The following is a 19590-nucleotide window of genomic DNA, read 5'->3' as shown; positions in this document are numbered from 1 at the left end:
TGAATCTAGGACCCGTTCCCGTGTGCTGCCGTCCGGGCCCACGCCACAGCCGCCCACCGATTTATGCTCTCTCCATAAATTGTGTGAAACAATGTAAAAAAAAATATCGTGTAAAACTACCGAAATGCCCCTGACGTGGCTATATATACAGACCAAGCCCCGCCCATCTCACTTTACACTCACGCAGTCCAAATTACGAGAGCGACACTAAAACCTCCGCTCCCCTTCCCAGTTCCCACAGCTGACTCCAACTGCTGCTACTCTCATCGCGCTCATGGCGACAGCGGCTGCAACTCGTCCGAGCGGCCCGGTCCTGTTAATTCCCAACTACGCCTCCGTCTCCCCCAACCGTGTCAAGCTTTCCGCCGCCCGCTCGCCGGCCAAATCCGTCAGCGTCTCGTCGCCGCCGGTGCCGTCCGGCGCCGTCAAGAACCGTCGTTCATGCATGTGTTCGCCAACGAACCACCCGGGCTCGTTCCGATGCAGCCTACACAAGGAGGGAAAGCCCGCCCCGGCACTCCACGGCAACAGCAAGCCCACGCCTACTCCGCGGCCGTCCGCCGTCGTCTCGACCGGCTGCGGCGCGGCCGAAGGGGAAGGCAGCCGTACGTTGGCCCGCAGGGCGATCAATCCGCCCACGCAGCCACCGCGCCAGAGGCGAGCCGCCGGAGGGTTCCGCCCCCGCCCCCAGCCCAGTCGCCTCTCCGCCGTCTCGTTCGCCGGGGACCGGGCCGGCAAGAACCGCCAGTGAACAAACCAACCAACGCCGTCGACATGCCATGGCAGCAAGATACTACCCGTACATACTGTCCATAGGAAACAAACTGGGGAGAAGTTCCCATAATAATTCACCGGCATCTCTGTAAGTAATTTTAAGCCGGTGGGGATCAGGCTGGGAGACTGGAGTGTTGGAGCCCTGCTCATCAGCCCGTCGAGTGCGTGTAGATACAGTACATACATACTGCCAGTGTATATAGAGATTGTATAGTGCGACGTCCTCTCCGATGTGTATAAGGACCTATGGTTTTGGATATATTACCATGAGTGACTAAATGGAGACATTCCGATTAAGATTTAAGACCAAGTGTCTCATGATCCTTATCCGCCATGAATGATTGTTGGCTTATTGCCACACGAACTTTCTGCTTCTGTTTGTGTTGATCTGGAGTGTGGCGACGGCTCGCCCCCCTTTCGGTTTTGCAATCTGGATAAGCTCGACTGATTGTAGAGATCATCGGTGGCGTGACTGCTGTCTCGCCGTTGCCTCCTCCCCTCACGCGGCACCCGTGATTTCCTACATCCGGCCAGCCGGAAAGATCAGGCGAGGCCACGAGCTTGGAAAATAACACGGGGAAATTTCCGAGGAGATCTCTGTAGAAGTTTGCGATGCAATGCAACCGATGAACTGAGATTTTGTACTACTAGTGATATTTTTACTGTTTATTTTTACTCCCTCCATGTCTTAATAAGTTAATATAAGGGCATGTACAATGATGTACAATCAGCTGTCTATAACAAGTGCCAATTAGGATTTTAGTCTGACGTGGGAAAAGAAAGGAAAGAGAGAGAAGAAACCCGTCGGTAAGATTGCAGACGGTCTGTAGCCCTGCAAATCCGGACGCTACCGACTGCCTTTTCCCATTGTACCGAGTCTGTCTGTAAACTTCTTCCATGGTTCTACGGTTACAGTTTTAAACTTTCCTACAAACGTGCAGTTCTGTAGACAATTTAAAAGTTCCCCGTATTAGGATTTCCTCCAATTCAACTTGCGAAAGAAGATGTTGGGAGAACGGTGGGCGTGCGCACACAGCTGGGAGACCCTCATCTGTTCTTTTTTTTTTTACCTTTTCTTTTTCTAAATAATAACGTCACCTGTTTTTTTTAATAATGAACGTTTTATTACTTAAAATCAAGGATTAGGTCTGGCCTCTACATAGCTGAGATGCACACCGCCGTACCAAATCATAAACTTCAAACAAAGGTAAAAAAAAGGTTCTCAACAACGAAAAAAGTAGAAGCACACTAAGGCAAAGGAGAGCCAGCCCTATCATCCATGTTGGGAAAAGTATCCTCACTATATTCTTCAATCTTGTGGAAACCTATGTAAAGATGTCTAAATGCTCCACAAGATGTAGAGGCAACCACAAACGAAGCGCAATTGTGCACGGGTAGATAACCTGCGTAAGCGTAGAATTTTTATTCTTAAGAACCATGTCATTTCTACATAGCCAAAGTGACAAAATAACGATAATCGCTCACATTCTAATTAATAGTTTAAACCTATGATCCACACCATTGAGTCAATTGTCGAATATATTCGCGACGCTAGGAGGTGAGTATAAGGTAGAACCTATGTGGATGGCTCGCCATATAGATCTGGAAAATTTGCACATGAAGAATAAGTGCTTTATAGTCTCGTCAGGATGACAAAACATACACATTTTACTTCCCCGCAAATTACGTTTAGCAAGGTTGTCTTTGGTAAGAATTACCCCTTGATGAATATATCACTCAACCATCTTAGTTTTAAGTGGGGTTCTCATCTTCCAAATTTTCTTATTATTATCAACTAGAACATCAGGTTGGATTAAAGCATTATAGAAGGAAGCCGCCGAGAGTATGCCATTCACGGTAAGATTCCAACGAAATGCATCGGACACATGCATCAAATAGACTGAATCCATAAGATGTAACAAATCATTCCACGATGTTTGTCTAGGGCCAATGATACTTCTTCTGAACGACACATTCAGAAGGAAAGTTTTGAACGCCTTAGCAAGCATATCACTCTTGTGTCACACTATATTGATCCATACTTAATGCTGGATACTATTCAAGGAGCGCTGCAAAACCATTTATCCTCCTAGAATCTAATCTTTGATCCATACTTAATGGAGAAAGACCAATATGAAAACAAAAATTTCTTCGTCGCCTTAATGCGAGATGAAAAATGAAAATCCCCGGGTTTCCAAGAAACATGAGACAACACATTTTGGACAACATACTTCCTCCTCATGAGAGTTTGCCATATCCCCATCCCCGGTAAGTAACTTGAACAACCATTTACCAAGGAGTTCCCTATTCTTGAGCTCAAGGTCTTGAACTCCAAGACCACCCTGATCTTTTCGGGTGCCAGAACACACTCCATTTGGCTAGTCGATATTTCCTTTTGCCACTATCATCTTGCTAGATGAATATTCATCGGAAATAATCTAATCTTTTCAAGAGTCCTTTTGGAATATTGAACAATGTTATCATATGCAGTACCATAATTTTTAGTACTGACTTAATGAGATCCAATCTTTCACCTAGGGATAGTAATTTGCCTTTCTAGATACTTGGTCTAATTCATAGCCTTTCCTCCACCATTTTCCATTCGTCGTTCGTAAGTATTCAATACTGAATCGAAATACCAAAATACATAGTAGGAAACTGGTCTTTCCTGCAGCCAAATAATTCAACATACAGGTTGAAATCTTTGTGAGCCTCGCCGAAATGAAACAACTCACTCTTATGGAAGTTTATCTTCAGAACCGATATTTGCTCAAACGCTAAAAGAATTAACTTCGGGTTTCTTTTCTTTTCGATGTCATGTTCCATAAAAAGAATTGTATCATCTCCATATTGAAGAATGGATAATCCACCATAAACCGAATGGGAAATCACACCTTCAATTTGGCCATCAGGCTTTGCGTTTTCAATTATGACAGCAACCATATCAGCCGCTATGTTAAATAGAATTGGTGATAATGGATTGCATTGCCTAAGGCCCTTTTTGGTCTAAAATTAATTACCAACATCATCATTGACTTTAATGGCAACACTTACTCCCGAAATGAAGCTATGAATTACTCATCAGAAAATCCTTTCACCTTGAGAGTTTGTTGAAGGAAAGACCACTTAACCTTATCATCCACTTTTTTAAAAATTAATTTTCAATATCACCATGTTCAATTTTTTCTAATGTAGTTCGTGAAACATTTCATGAAGGATAACAACCACATCAAGGATGTTACGCCCTTTGCATAAAAGTAGTTTGAGAAGGACAAACCACATGGTCAGCCGTCGAATTCAGCCTTATCGTAGCAACATTACTGAAAATTTTAAAGCTAACATTAAAAAGACAAATAGACCGATATTGATGAATCCTTTCAGCTTCATTGACCTTAGGCAATAAAATTATATCACCAAAATTCAGGGGGAACAATTTTAGTTGTCCGGTATGAAGAAAACCGAACAAAACCAGCAGGTCAGATTTGATGATATCCTAGAAACACTGATAAAACTCATCGTGAAAGCCATCGGGGCCAGGGTTTTATTATGTTCCACTTGGACAACCGCTTTTATTACTTCATCCTCGGTACCAGGTGCCATAAGTATGCTATTTTACTCATCATAAACCTGAAGGATATCATCTCTTCTGGACTCATCCATCGAGAAGTTACCTTCCATGGATGCGTCGAACAAACCTTTATAGTAATCACTAATACGACTTTAATTTCTCATGGCCTTCGATCGTAACCTCAATAAATAAGTTTCTTCATGTGTCTCCTATTGCCATTTCATGGAAGTACCTTGTATTTGAGTTCCCTTCAAGATTAAATTTGGCTTTAGACCATTTGTATCATTAAAGCTCCTCTTCTTGAATTGGATATACTACAAGAGTTTTTCTATATCTGCATTTGATTGGGATTTTAGCTCAAGATCCTATGCGGTTAGCAAATGTACTTCTGCTAAAGCCTCGAGGTCATGTATAATAGACGGAAGTGATTGTTTCTCTTTTATAAGTAACCATGTAGTATGACAATCCCAGTCAAACAGGTGTTTGTGTTAGGCATGCATTTTGTTATTTCACCTCTGAATCGGGGTGTCGTGAGAAACATGTCTTTCCCAAATTGTTTTGACCATGGCCTGAAAACCATCCCGTTGTAATGTCCCTAGCTCAAACTGGAAACGACATGAAGATGGTGGTCTAGGAAAACCAGTTGTCAATAAGATGGTAGCATGGTTCGGTAGACCTACAATACTTTCTGGTGCAGGCACTGACACCATAGGATATTTTATTTCCCAATCGACATCCACTAGTACACGATCTAGTTTTAGGAATCTAGGCTCAGAAAGACTATTTTTCCAAGTAAACTACCTTCCATCCATTGAAACCTCTCTTAAATCCAAGCTGGCAATGACCACATTTAACCGACATGGCCAATGGTTGTACAACCTGACTACTCTTCTAGAGTAGGAATCAAAGCAAATTAAAATCCCCCTATGAGAAATGGATATGGGTTATCTTTTGCAAGGTTCACCATTTCGTGAAGAAAAGAGGATTCCATACATGGTGAAAAGATTCCATGTGAAGTTGTATCCTCCTTGGCAGCACCATACATGGTGAAAAGATTCCATGTGAAGTTGTTAGCTTTGTTGTGAATGTGGACTTTAATGTGGAACCCCCCATACGATTCAGTCAACACATCCATATATTCTATCTTGACACCAAGTAAAATACTCTCGGATCTTCCACGGCCAGACAAGAAAACCATGTAAAGTCTCCGCCCACTGAAATATGGTTTAGAAGACTTTGGGAGAAAACTTATCTACCAATTTCAGAAATAGCCAAAAAATAAAAATTATGATCCCTAATGCAATCGGTAAAGTGCAATTTTTTAGCCAAGTCACTAAAACTTCTGCTATTTGCAAACATGTCGTTCATTTTGAAACAATTGGTGATTTGGAAAATTTTGACCATTTCCGTTGTTTTTTGCTAGAAGATTTGGATTTCTGGCCGGATGCCTTTAACTCATATAATGAGTATAGCTCGTCATCATCCAAACCAACCTTAGACACTTCACCAACTAGATGAGATAGAAGTTGGCCATCTGTTGTGACATTTGCTTCCTCCTCATCTAGATAGGTGGTTTCTAACACGATCAAAGCTTTTGGAATAACCGTAAGACGGTCCAATTCCATATTCCTAAAGATTCTAGTTGAAACATCAATCTCACTTTTATTACTACCCATCCGAACACCAACATTATTAAGCTTGGAAACTAAATATGGAGATGAAAAAGAAAGATAAAATTTAGACGGGTGCTCCGTACCATGGGAATTTCCGTATTCTTGTTTAGTTGTACTAGGCAATACTTAATTAATTCAGTTTCCTTGCCAGAAATATGTTGCCGCTCTCACCAATACATGTCACATGTTGGCGCCATGCCACTTGTAGTGATGTAGAGTAGTATCTCTCTACAAAATTATAGTAGTTATGCTATTTGTTGTTGTATAAGAAACGGGTGTGTGTATGGCCCACATTTGCGAGTGCGGAGACTCGAACAAAGATGGGACAAGGATATATCAGCACATCCTATCCATCCCGGCACATAGTTATGCAATTTTGCAATGAACCTTGTTAGAAAAACTCTATAAGACTCAAAGTCAATGCCTAGTGGCTTCACCATATCCTTCACATAGTTCTTACCAGGATCACTATTCATAGTATATTCATTGAGTTACACTGGAGTTTCATACATGCTAAATAAGTTCCATAAGTAGAAAGAGTCTTAGAATCTCAAATGAAGAGAAAAACTACACAGACAGTTACCGACCACAGTAACTTTTCTTGGTTATCCTCTCGTGGCTTGGATACGTTTGCTAATGATAAGTTGTGAAACCCTAACACAAATATAGCAAGTTCATATGCTAATTTTCACATTTTGGAAAGTTTATGTATCACTGGTGCGCTTTATACAATAAGCAAGAATCCATACATGTTTGTAAATTTTCCCTTAACAAACTTCCGGTAAAAAATAGATGCAGTTGGCTAAAAAAGCATGAGAGAGAGAGTCATGGTAAAAAACAACAACTTTGTAAAGTGCACAAGACACATGACATCGACTACCACATCTATTAAGATAGTATACAACCAAGTCTGATTAACACTATCATGTTCCACCACTAGGGTAGAACTTTTGTTCACATAACCAAGGCGATTGTCATTGGCCTGCTAGGTGGCGGGGGGAGGGGGCAGGATGGTGGAGCATACACGTTTGCCGGAGGCCAGCACCATGGTTACGATGCTAGGATTCATCAGAATGGCCATTGGAAGTTTCATCATCTTCACTCCATGGTGGATTCTCACTCAACTAGATTCAATTTTAGCACATCATGAGACTGACCACGCATCACCAATTTAGCATCACAACACGATGAGGCGGCCATGGCATCCCAAGGAGTGCAGGTCTAAGAAATATTTAGATCTTATTAGACAAACATAAATAATAATAGTTGATACTTAACTTTTATACTTCACAACCTTTTTTGCATGCTATAGTATTAATGATTATAATTTTTGGATTCTTATTTGCCAAAGTAACCCAGATAAAAGTGTTGCTAAATGAAGAATGTATTATTATTTGTTAGGAAAATTTTTATGTATTTCTTTACATAAACCTCCATTGTGCTTACTTTAAAATTTATGTTGCAACAAATTTTTTCTTGAATTATTTTTGACAATTGTATAAAGGATATAGTGTATATATATTTGGTTAAGATATCTACAAACTAACAAATACCTTAATAACGGTTTCTAGTGGTATGAGTTAGGTGTATTATTAAATCCTCTAGAGAGCATAATCAAATACCAAATTATTTGCATATCATTGTTACTAGTTTTTTCATGGTCAAACATGTCTTGCATGTTACATTTTCTCCTGCAATAAGTTTACAAGCTATGCAAGTTTTGTACTTTGTATTCACAATTGTGTAGCCAACATCATAAATATTAATTTTATAACATATAATTATCCTTATTCCAAAAAAAACATATTATGTCAAATTTGTATTGAATGTTATTTCCACACAATGTATTATGTAACATTGGGGTATGACTATTCAAGACCATGGGTTGGACCGGCATGAGAGTGCAGGATACAATATTAGGCCACGTCCTTTTGCCGCTAATTTATCTGAGCTCCACTGGGAGCCTATTTCTTGGTTGGTGCCAAAAGCCCTATTGGGACAACTATTGGGACGCCACACGATATGCCCTTATCTTGCATAAATAGGTCGAAGATTAATCTTCATACTTATTTGATAAAGGGACTATATTAATATCACGAAGATACCAATTATACCCAGCATGTTGAACAATGCAGTGCACTAATGGAATATGGATGCACACAACCAAAAAAAGAAAGAAGAATTACAGAAAAGAAAAGTTCTGCTATAGTGATATGTTCCATATAACAACAGACCAAACAACACCAAGACAACACCAGAAATCTATCTTCTCCAAAAGAGAAGAAGGGAACAGTGCTCAAGAGCCGCCCTGATCGAACATCAGGGTTTCAACCAGGAGAAAGTCTGCACTCGCAAAACAATGCCTTCAACAAGGTCATTGCCACACACAACCAATTAAGGCAAGACCTTGGATTTTGACCCTGCATGTTTAGACTATGAATGTCTCATGTGTTGTCGCCCCCACTTTCCAATGCCGCATGCATGTCCAAGTAACAGATCACCAAGAGAAAACCTCACCGCCACCAAGACTCGAATCACCATTACTAGTCCTTAGATCACAGCCTCCATGCTATTCCCCGCGACTGACTTCACCATGGGACTAAAGACATGTCACATGATGGTAGCATGCTTCAAAGCTTTGCAACGCTCCCTCTGAAACCAAAAACTGAGAAAAAAACTTGGTTGCGCACCACTGAATTCCTTACGATCCGGCAATCTCTCGCATGTCCTCCGCTGGAGTTCGCCAGCGGAGTCTTCCAAACTCAACACTCCGACCAGATCAAGGAAGACCGGCATTCGTGGCGCATGAAGGATCCTAGGACCGTTGCTTTTATTTAGGCCGAGCAAGAGGCGCCCATGCCACTGTTCGATGGCCGACCCCCTCTGGCGGAGGAAGGGCAAGCCAACACATGAAATACACGCACGCGCGGCCCACTGGTCTCCGTTCCGACGTGGGTGCCCAATACGATGCCACCGCGAGGCTTGCAGTGTGCTCTGTACCGCCACTCCACACACCTTCGGGCGACTGGCGGACACACCGACGACTGATCTAGGAGGTAGCCTAGACCTACAGGAACCACGCCACTTCAGAGTGGACGCCAAAGGCAAGCCGCTGCCTCAACGACTAGGGAACCACCCAGCACCATGAGAGAACGAGCTCCACCTCGCAGACACCATGCCAAGAAGGACCGCTGCCGCCACAAGAATAGGTGCACCGGCCCAGCCCCATCCGCGACCAGCGAGTCGCCGCGCGAAACAGCTCCCCAGCACCTTCGACATTGGGGCACACCACCACCGTGGCCTAGCTCAACATCGGCAGTGGACGCCGCCGAGTGATGTTTTTTGGCAGCTAGGGTTATCGCCCTAGTGTTTCCTAGGGGTGCGACACGGGAGTGGTTTGGTTATCTCCTACGGACCTTCATCTTCATATTTAACCTCAGTTTTGTTAATGAGTCTGGACTCAAATGAAATCATAGTAAAAACTAAAATGCTTGTAGTGCGCACAACCATGAGCCATGCAACACTTCCGTTGTATGTTGTCACTCAGGGCATTCGGTTTTTACCAAAATTTTGGGTTGGAAAATTCGGTGAAAAAATAGTTCACGAATATGACACCCGAAATTTGTTCATAAAATTTGATGCCCGACAATTCGGGTACCCGATAATTCAGGTTGGGGTTCAAGTAATCCGATTTTCCCGAAATACATCACTGAAGATGGCTATTTCGATGCAGGCAAAGATGGAGGAGGGAGGCGTTGGGGACATCGGCCTTCGTTGCAGATGGTACCAAGGTGGCAGTGAGCCAGAGACCAGGCATCATGACTACCTCCAATCGGCGCGGCTGGCATGCAAGGGTGGAAGCGCGCCCTATTGTGTCATCAGCAACAACTCATTGCCGCTTGGGCTGGAGGGTGACAGGGGAACGTCGGGGCGGCCGCCAGGTCAAATCGACGGTAGGATGTGCAGATGGTTGTGGCGGCCACATCGCAAGGATGTGGACGAAGGACGGGGAGGAGATCCGGGGTTGGGTACAAAGACAATCCTTTTTGTGTCTTGATCCCTTCAGTGTCACTGGATATACGAGGTGTATTCTCTTTGTTGGGCTAGGCCTCACCTAGATAACTTTTTAGACAAAGGCGTCTCTGCCCTGCTCCATTTGGTAGAAATGAAACCAAGTTTAGAGGCATCGTTTCTAAGACCCTTACACCCTATCCTGGAGGCAAAACATTCCCTAAATAGCAGCAGATCCAGAAGTAAAAAACACCTCTTAATTTAGGTCTATGATAGAAAGGCACTCACAAAGCTTCCTGGAACATTTTTTCTCTGCAACAGTTTTGCTTTCTTTGCATCAGGCTCTCAGCTTGATATCACCACATGCCTCTCGGGTTGCTGGACCGATCACCTTTGTGCCAATCCTCCTCCTTTTCGTTGCCATCTGATTTGGGTTAGTTCGAGTGCTTTCTTCTCTAGCTCCATGCACCAATCCTCCATCTTCTTCTGCCATCACTCCTTGCACAACAGAATCCATCTTCTAAGTAGAGGAGCAATCCTCCGCCAAATAATCTGCATTCCAGACCAGATTAGTCGACCAAAAATATTTCACTCCTCATTTTCCACATGTTCCAAATGACAACGTATGTTAGAGTTTTAACAGCCCCATTAGCTTCGTTACTAACCCACAATCTAGATATTGTTTCATAATCATGTCCAACCTGTTTCTGCATAATAGTAGAAACAAAATCCCACACATTTTTCGCAATTTCACACACAAAGCATAAATGTTCCACACTCTCCAACTCAGGGCAAAATAAACATCCCATGTCTTGGATTGACTTCCTTTTAGCTAAATTGTCCCTAGTTAGGATTTTATTGTGTGAAATAACCACAAAAACACATGTACCCTAGGGGATATGTTTAGTTTCCACACTGCAGGAATAAACACAGGCTTAACACCTCTAAAATTTATCACATCGAACAGGGTATGTGAAAAATAGGTTCCAGAAGCATTCAACTTCCAAACCATTTGATCTGGTTCCTCATTCAGCTCTAGCTGTTGCACAATAGACTTCAATTCATCCCATTGCATCATTCATCTCGCATTAAAACACCTCCTAAAGGAAAGCTTCAACTCACTCCCGTCCCACACTTCACAAATGGTTTTTTTGTTCATTACAAATAATATATAATTTCCAGAACAAAATAGCGACGCTAGTACCTCCGAACCACGGGTCCTTCCAGAATTTAACATTCTGCCCATTCCCAACCAGTCATTGATACCCAAATTTTGCTGCATTAAAGGCCCACAACACCCCTTCCCAAATAGAGGAAGCACTCACATTGCTACACGTGAAAATGTTGGGGTATTGAGTTCATACTTAAATTGCGCAACTTCTTTCCAAATTTTATGATCATCCAAATTGAATATTTTAATCCAAGAAGCTAAGAGAGAAATATTCAAGTCTTTGGATTCCCTAGACCCCCAAAGTCATGTTTCATGCTCACTAAATTCCAATTAGCAAGATGGTATTTGTGATAACCTTCATAGTTATCCCATAAACAATGTGCCATGTGGGAGTTTATTGTTTGACAGCCCATTTAGAAAATAAAAAAAGGATAACAGATAGATTGGTATACTTGCTAAATAGGTCTTGATTCAAAAGACGCCCTTAATTATACTTTCAATTAAAGGCTGAAGGTCCTCTTTCAGAAGCTTGCCAAAGTGCAAAGGCACTCCAAGATACTTAATAGGAAACTCATTAATTTTACATCCAAACACTTGGGCTAACACATTAACTTCCTCCACGAGGATATTAATAGGGAGTATATCAATCTTATTAAAATTTATTCTCAACCTCGAGATTTGCTCAAACAGAAATAGCAGCCATTTTAAATTTTGATCTTGCACCACATTATTTTGCCTCACCTAGATGTAGCGATATTTACTGGCATGCACATGTAATTTCGGGCTTTTCGGGCAATTCGGGTAATGTTACTAGGAAATTCGTGTATTCCAAAGTGCTATCCGATCAATTGTTTGGGTTTTTTTGGGTTTGAGATATTCGGGTTCGGGTTCTGGACACTCGGGTTCGAGATTCGGGCATCGGGTTTTATGGCCACCATGAGTATGTTGGTACAAAGCTTGCTGAGGAACCATCTGCTCAAGATTAAGTCAGCTTAGTTTTAGGGCATCGTTTGTCAACAACCCTTACCCCCTCAGGCTCAAGAAGAGTCTGTTAATTAGGAAACCACAGATAGAAAACCTCAAAAGTTGTACAAGACCATAGTTAAACGTGGCCTAAATGAACGAACACGCCGACAAACCCAAGCAACAAAAGCACAAGCCAGACTACAGAGAGGTAGCTGAAGCATCATATCGTTCATCAAACCCACGACCAGGCGTCCTGGCCTTGACTTAGCTAGATTTATATGGATGCACTGCAGACACACCGACATGTTATGGCACTTGTGCGTTCTGTTAGCCTGCCACTAGTGGAGAACAGGCCTAATGTTGCGGGCCGTAAGCCCCTTTTATCGCGGGCGGCCAGCCGCGACAACGGATGCGCGATAAAAGGTCCACCCTTTTGTCGCGGGTCGCTTACCACCCGCGACATATGGTCACCACGTGGCAGGCGAATGGCGCCCAGGGGACACTCCCTTTTATCGCATGTGGTAATACAGCCCGCGACAAAAGGCTCTCTACTTGGCGCGCGCAGAACGCTGCTGCTTTAGGGTTTGAGGGGTGCAGCACCCCAACACCGCCCCCCTTCTATTTCATTTTTTCATTTTAAAATAAAAGTTGCATATATTTGTACGCTACTACAAGTTGTATACGTTCATTCATTATATACATATCGAGCAAATAAATATTGGAAGCAAAGTCTATTCGTAGATTCCCCTTATATATACATGGAGCTCACGACTACCGGGAATAAAGTCTGTCGTCTATTCTAACTATTACATGAGGATCATTTGATGCGCCTATTTGGAATAAACAAGCCATTGTCGTCTATTACTTCTCTCATCATAAGTCCCGCCACTTCCTCCGTAATTCCTTGTAGGTGTTCGTGTGGTTGGAGCTTCTCCCGCATGAAGTCGACCTATATAGGAAAATGAGATGAATATGACTATATCTATCTTGATAACAAAATATTGACGATAATAAATTAAAGTTGTGAATGTTATTGCTTACGTCGAATCTATTATTGCTGTGCTTCTCAGTGGTTAACATGCGAATGGACTCGCAAACGTAGTATCCACATAGATTCGTCCCCTGTGGCTGCTGGGCGCACGGTACAGGAGTAAATGTTAGCTTCTCTGCGAAGTTACCATCCTTCCTATGATGCTTCTTGAAAGCTCTCCAAACCCTGCCAGGCAAAAAAATGATTAAATGAGTGGATAATTAATTGATATCTCGCGAAAGATATAGCGCGTCATTAATGATTGAAATTACTTCTGGAGCATGCGCTGCAAGTCGGGGAACCCTTGCACGCCTCTACTCAATGGGTCACTTACTTCAACTATTCACTCATCCACTTGAATATCTAGCAGAATCCAGTGGAAACTGCACATGTTTATATATATACGTCATGAATTACACTTAACATCGAGTAAGAAAAATTGAATGTGCACAACAGATCAGTAAGACTCTCACTTGTAGTTGTAAGGAAACAATATTGAATCGCAGAAATGTTGCTCCCCTATAAACCTTAGTAGGTTTTCCCCCGTTTCTTCGTTTTTATCCCTTGCCGTGTCTTCATGTATTTTATCTGGGTCAATAAACCCAATATTGAATATCTTATTACTTATGCATTCACTGATCTTCAGTCTGCATAAGAGAGCACATAAGATGCAATGAGTATATGCAATGAACAGGAATAACTGAATGAACATGAGCTTATATGTAGCACTCATGAGAGATTTGTCGAGGGCGTCTAAATTGAATAACTGCCAGAGTTCGGAAATCTCAATATGGATCTCCTCCTTTCGGAAGTAATATTCTTCTGGGATATTCAACACGATGTATCTTGTGTTGTCCTTGCACACATCAAGGTACCACTGATGAAAATTTCGCATATATGTTGGCAGTTGAGGCAGCCTCTCATTGCTGACCAAGTCGGCCCCGTAGACAAATGTAGGAGCTATATCAGCAATGTGTATGGTACTGCGGCATCTGCGGCACCTAGCAATCCTCCACGGTACAGCCAACTTCAGCCGCTAGCTTTGCAGCTTCTTCCATAATGATACCACCATGTTTCTGTTACCACCATATTTTCTGATCTTATACCGTAATGCACCATATATCGGGCATTTATTCAAATTCTTGTACTTCTCACCGCGGTAGAGGATACATTCATTAATGCATGCATGTATCTTCTGCACATCTAATCCTAGAGGACAGATAAGCTTCTTTGCGTCATACGTATTGGCTGGCAATTCGTTATTTCTTGGAAGCAACTTCTTTAATATTATCAGCAATTTTTTGAAATCCCGAGTCAGTCACACCGGCCTCTACCTTCCATTTCAGCAATTCCAATACGCTACCTAGCTTTCTCTGCCCATCTTCACAACCTGGGTACAACAATTTGTGGTGGTCCTCTAACATCTTGTCGAACTGCAACCTCTCCTTATCTGTGCCATGCCTCTCTCCTTGCATCAGAAATGGCCCGACGAAGATCATCATCAACAGGATCATCTGGTGCCCATTCTTCACCTCCGTCTTCTTCATTGTCTTCCATTGCGGTATCATCGTATTCAGAGAACATAGATCGGTACTGGTCATCGTTATCTTCTTCTTCATCGCCGTCTTCCATCATAACCCCTTCTTCTCCGTGCTTGGTCCAAACATTATAGCTGGATATGAATCCGAACCGAAACAGGTGGCTCTTAATGTCTCTTGAGCAAGAGTAATCCTTCTCATTCTTACATTTTAGACATGGACATCACATAAAACTTTGCTTCGACTTGTTGGCCTCGGCCACAAGCAGGAAAGAATTCACACCATCTCTGAAAGCGGGAGCATATCGGTTACCGTACAACCATAGATGACTCATCTGCATCATAAGTACAATTATGTATCAGATGCAATCACCTTGCTAAAATTAGTATTGTACGGACTATATATACGGGAAAATAGTTGCTAACCTTCTAGGATCAAAAAGAGGAAAAATCTTATCAAATAAAATCAAGTGGCATCCCTCACAGTTTCACCATCAAGGAAAAAAATGTAGGGAGGTGGGGAAGGGGGGACTGGCTGTGTGTATATATAGGTCTGACCCTTTTGTCCGTACCACGAGCCGCGACAAAAGGGGTGCCAGTAGGCGACGCCAAGCCTCAGACCCCTTTTATCGCGGGTCGTGGTACGGCCCGCGACAAAAGGCCCGGGCCGCTCCAAAGGGTTTCGGCCGACGTGGTCAGACCATTTGTCGCGAATCCAGACGCGCCCGCGACAAAAGGCTTCCAGCAAATTGAAATTGCCATGTGCTCATTTCTGAAATGCTCCAGCGTAGCCTGCTGCCTGCCTTCTTTACGGAAACTAGATGACCCGTTGCGCTATCGCGCAAATGGCAAAGTTAAGTCAACATTTAAACCATAAATGTTAGCTTATTTTATATTAAAAATTAGCCCAAAATTTAACTGCTTTAGTATTTTTCATTATTTAGTATGATTTCACACTATTTTTCAGCTTTCATGCTTTTGTATAATCTCTTCCGCCAAAAATCAACAAGAAATACATGATCGACACAACAAATATTAGTTCTGTCACACTGTTCAAGCAAGTATCAGTAGTATGTGTGGTACAATACCTCAAAAGGCACACTGTTCAAGTAAGTATCAGTAGTATGTGTGGTACAAAGATTTAAGTTAAAGCTTCCAATTACACTATGTACCCTTTTTATCTGAAACTTTTTGCTGAGCAGCCACTGGATTGTTTCCAATCTAAAAGAGTAACAAACCTCACTGACCTAAGTAAGGGACAAGCCAATCCAGAGGATCCTTGCAGGCCATCTTCGTGCCTCCATTTGCAAAGCATGAAGGGCCAATTCACAAGCAGCACCTTCTGGAGTGTACCGGATTCTGGAATACAGGTTTCCAGGAGTGTACCTGGAAAATACATTACCTAAGCTTCGTCAGCAAAACAAAACTGTGAAAGGAAAAGCATACGTCCATTCTAAGAGAAACTATGCTAAGTATTTTTACAATGGACATTACAAAAAAATCTTGGCATTGTTAGAAATACAAGAGCAGAAGGGTAGCACATTATGAAACAGAGTTAACAGTAGCATGGAATTTACAGAGTTTGTCCATACCAGTATTCCCCAGCTTTAGCATTGTCAGCCTTCCATTTAGCAAGACCGAAGTTTTCTAGTTCGTCTCTATTATCTTCTTTACTAAATATGCAGAACTCATGTTTACATTCATCACAGAGCATGACATCAAAATACAGAAACAAACATGATTATGATCACCTGAATATTAAGTGCAGCTGCTTCATCAAGTGTGTCATTATAACACATTCAATAGAATGACAGACATATTTGTAAAAGAGACTAACATCAAACTAAGCATTATTTCTCCACATCCAAACTGCAGATTAACAATGCTCTCAATATTAAGAAGAAAAATAATAGTCACTCTGTACATGAAAGCATGATTCAGCAGCGACGGCGAATGGAAGCTGCATGTCAGTTTGCAAGTGACTTAGAATGCACACGATCTCCACCCGACAGGGCCAAGATAGCTGACATCCTTCCCATCTGAAACCGAGAGACGCATGATCAAAGCAAATAGTATTTCAGTCCAATGTCATCATACAAGCAGACGCACGATGGTTCCCATCTTACCTTGAAGATGCTCGTAAAGAGATCCATTTGGCAGGTACTCAAAGACACTGTTGAGAACATAGCAGATTGCTTGCCCTATCTCACCATTTTTGCGACAATCGTGGTCCTGCCATTTCTACCACAGGAGATGTGATCAAAGAGCCATGTCAATATCCTGCAAAACCTCAATACCTATTTAAGTTGGACAGTAAGTTGCCTCCTTCTAGAGGCAAAGCTTGACGTAGTTTGTCCAGTAGTACACCGGGACAGACATCGACATGACAGTAATCTCCTGGAGATATTCACATCGAAGGCACACATTTTTATAACGCACCAACTATCAAACCGACGTGGCAGAACCGCATTATTTGTAAATGGTCCCAAGTGATTTAGATTATTTATAACTCAGATGGAAGTATACTTCAAGATTTTGACTGGCAAATCAAAGGTTAAAACCTAAGAAACTGAAAACTATCAGGAGATGTATTTCTTTGATTTATCCAAGCCTTATAACTTCAAAATAATATATCTATGTAAGTTTCACAAGAAGAAAGCTTTGCCACAGTATACAAACACCGATGTCTCTTACAATTCTAAACCAATCAACAGTACGAAAAAATGTATTCATCGCCAAACAATTATAGAATGAAAGCACGTGATCTAGTACCTCAGCTATATCATATTATTGATGTCGCAAATGATCTTAGTAACCAGCAGTGGGTCTCAACACATTGCAAACTGTCACATCATTTAACTTGAATCATATAAAACCCACACAGGAGCATGACATGATTTTTGCATAAATGACCAAAGATATGAACTATATTGTGTCCTTATGTGAAGCTCCAGGCTTGTGCAGACACAGTCATTAGTTCTAGCAAATGGTTGGAGCAAGACTCGCCATAATTTCCTTGAATTTGAAGCCGTTATCTATTCCATGATTAGGAAAGGAAGCAAATAACTAATATGTCCGCAAGACATAGTGTATCTTTATTTATTTGGTACTTTAGCGTTACTAACATTTATAAAGTTTCATTTGGTGCAACTTACTCTACTCCACCGTTTGAGTGTGTAAAATTGCATAATTCTCCATCTTTTCTTCAAAAGAAATTTATGGGAGTGGTTCAAAAAAATACAATATCCTTGCCAAAGAATTATACACCCAAAGTTGTAATAATTTGTATATACTTATGAGTCTTACTACTTTCAATTCAAGTTGCAGCAAATAGGCACAAATATCTATATATGTGCGGACAGACTGGTTAGTACATGAAATTGTATTTAGCATAAGCTGACATTTTGTATTAGAATGATCTTTGCACAAACAAAAAAAGATAACTAAATAGTGGAATAATTTACCTCAACATAAGTCCTTCCTGATACCATAGCTTGAATAACCACAATCCAAATGATTTCAGAGCTTTGCCAGCGATCAGCCATAGAATGAAAGAGGCTACACGTGTTTGAGAGCAAGCAAGCTGTGTTCCGTTCGCAAGAACCTATTAACCAGAACAATCATGCCATGTAAGAATTGAGTAGTTTAGAGATTGGGCATGGTGAAAAAAAAGTCAAGCTGACGACTGATCTGCTACGTGATTTTATATAATCTACCAGTAAGAAGCAACATCAGTTGGAATCGATCATGTGGGCTGCAGTGCCAAAATTGATACTTTCACTCTCCAGTTACGGTTTCGCTTAATGAATCTATTAAGCAGTAAGCACCACATCTCCCTACTCTGCTCGTACGCGGACCACATCTGGGCAGGGCTCGAGGCGGAACTACACTTTCACCTCCCAGCGCCAACGACGGGCCTCTCTGACTGGTGGCCGGGGGCCGTCACCCACCTACGGGGCGCAAGGCTAAAGGAGGCAAACTCCATGATTATGCTTACCATTCGCTCGCTGTGGCTTGAGAGGAACGGCCGTGTCTTCCACGGCCAGGCGGAGACCGCAGCGCATACGCTAGCTTCCATTCTCTCCTCTTGGCGTAGCTGGATTGCTTGCCGTGCCCGATGTAGAACCACAGGTAGAACTTTGGGAGATAGCTAGATAACCATGCAAAACCCCTCTGGCCGCCTGTGGCCACGGGGGTCGGTAGTTCTCACCTTGTACTGGGCATTGCCCAACCCCTCTTCTATCTAAATACAAAACTCGCAGAACTCCTGCGGGTACTCGAAAAAAAAAAGCACCACTCGACATGATATTTTTACAGTTCCCTTAGTCAGGTTCCGTATCAGAAACAGCTCAGTGAGACATTTTATTCTGCAAAATCAACTATTCTTGGAGCAGATCGACAATGACTGTACAAAGGTTTTAAAATGCAGAGAGACTACATGTGTGAAGCAAATGGAAAACAATGAGGAAGCTAGCTGTACAGAAACAAAATAGATTTGATTTTTTTAATCATTTGGCTTATGCATGCTAAAACAATTTAATATTTTCGCATTAAAATTAGCCTGTCAATGCATCACCACATATACACATGGAAGTATAAAGATAAGGGTGTGTCTTGCCAATATGTTGGGTAAGAAAGGCCAGCTTCGAGAAGGGCGCAGCCTCAATGCCTTGTGTCCAGCCCAGGAAAAATAAAACATTCATTCTATGAAACAAAACAGGAAATCTCAGTTTTCTCACTTGATTTCCTGAGAAGAGAAGAAGGCCACGCCATAGCACCTAATGTTGGCTCTGTTGGCTCCAACCTCCGGCTGATGCCCGCCTCATCAAGCTAGTTAATGGCCTCATGAGGTGAGGATAG

The 19590-nt window shown here is 42.1% G+C and overlaps 1 protein-coding gene across 1 annotated transcript; it reads left to right on the top strand.

Moving 5' to 3' along the window:
- The first annotated feature begins 274 nt into the window (after positions 1 to 274).
- On the top strand, positions 275 to 751 carry LOC124690894. The gene has a single exon (XM_047224219.1). The coding sequence runs from the start codon at positions 275 to 277 to the stop codon at positions 749 to 751; it is 477 nt and encodes a 158-aa protein (XP_047080175.1).
- Positions 752 to 19590: the final 18839 nt, after the last annotated feature.

The sequence above is a fragment of the Lolium rigidum genome, chromosome 2, assembly GCF_022539505.1.
Source record: "Lolium rigidum isolate FL_2022 chromosome 2, APGP_CSIRO_Lrig_0.1, whole genome shotgun sequence".
In the NCBI taxonomy this organism is placed as follows: domain Eukaryota; kingdom Viridiplantae; phylum Streptophyta; class Magnoliopsida; order Poales; family Poaceae; genus Lolium; species Lolium rigidum.
The sequence above is the reverse complement of the archived record's forward strand: the minus strand, read 5'-3'. Positions and strand labels throughout refer to the sequence as shown.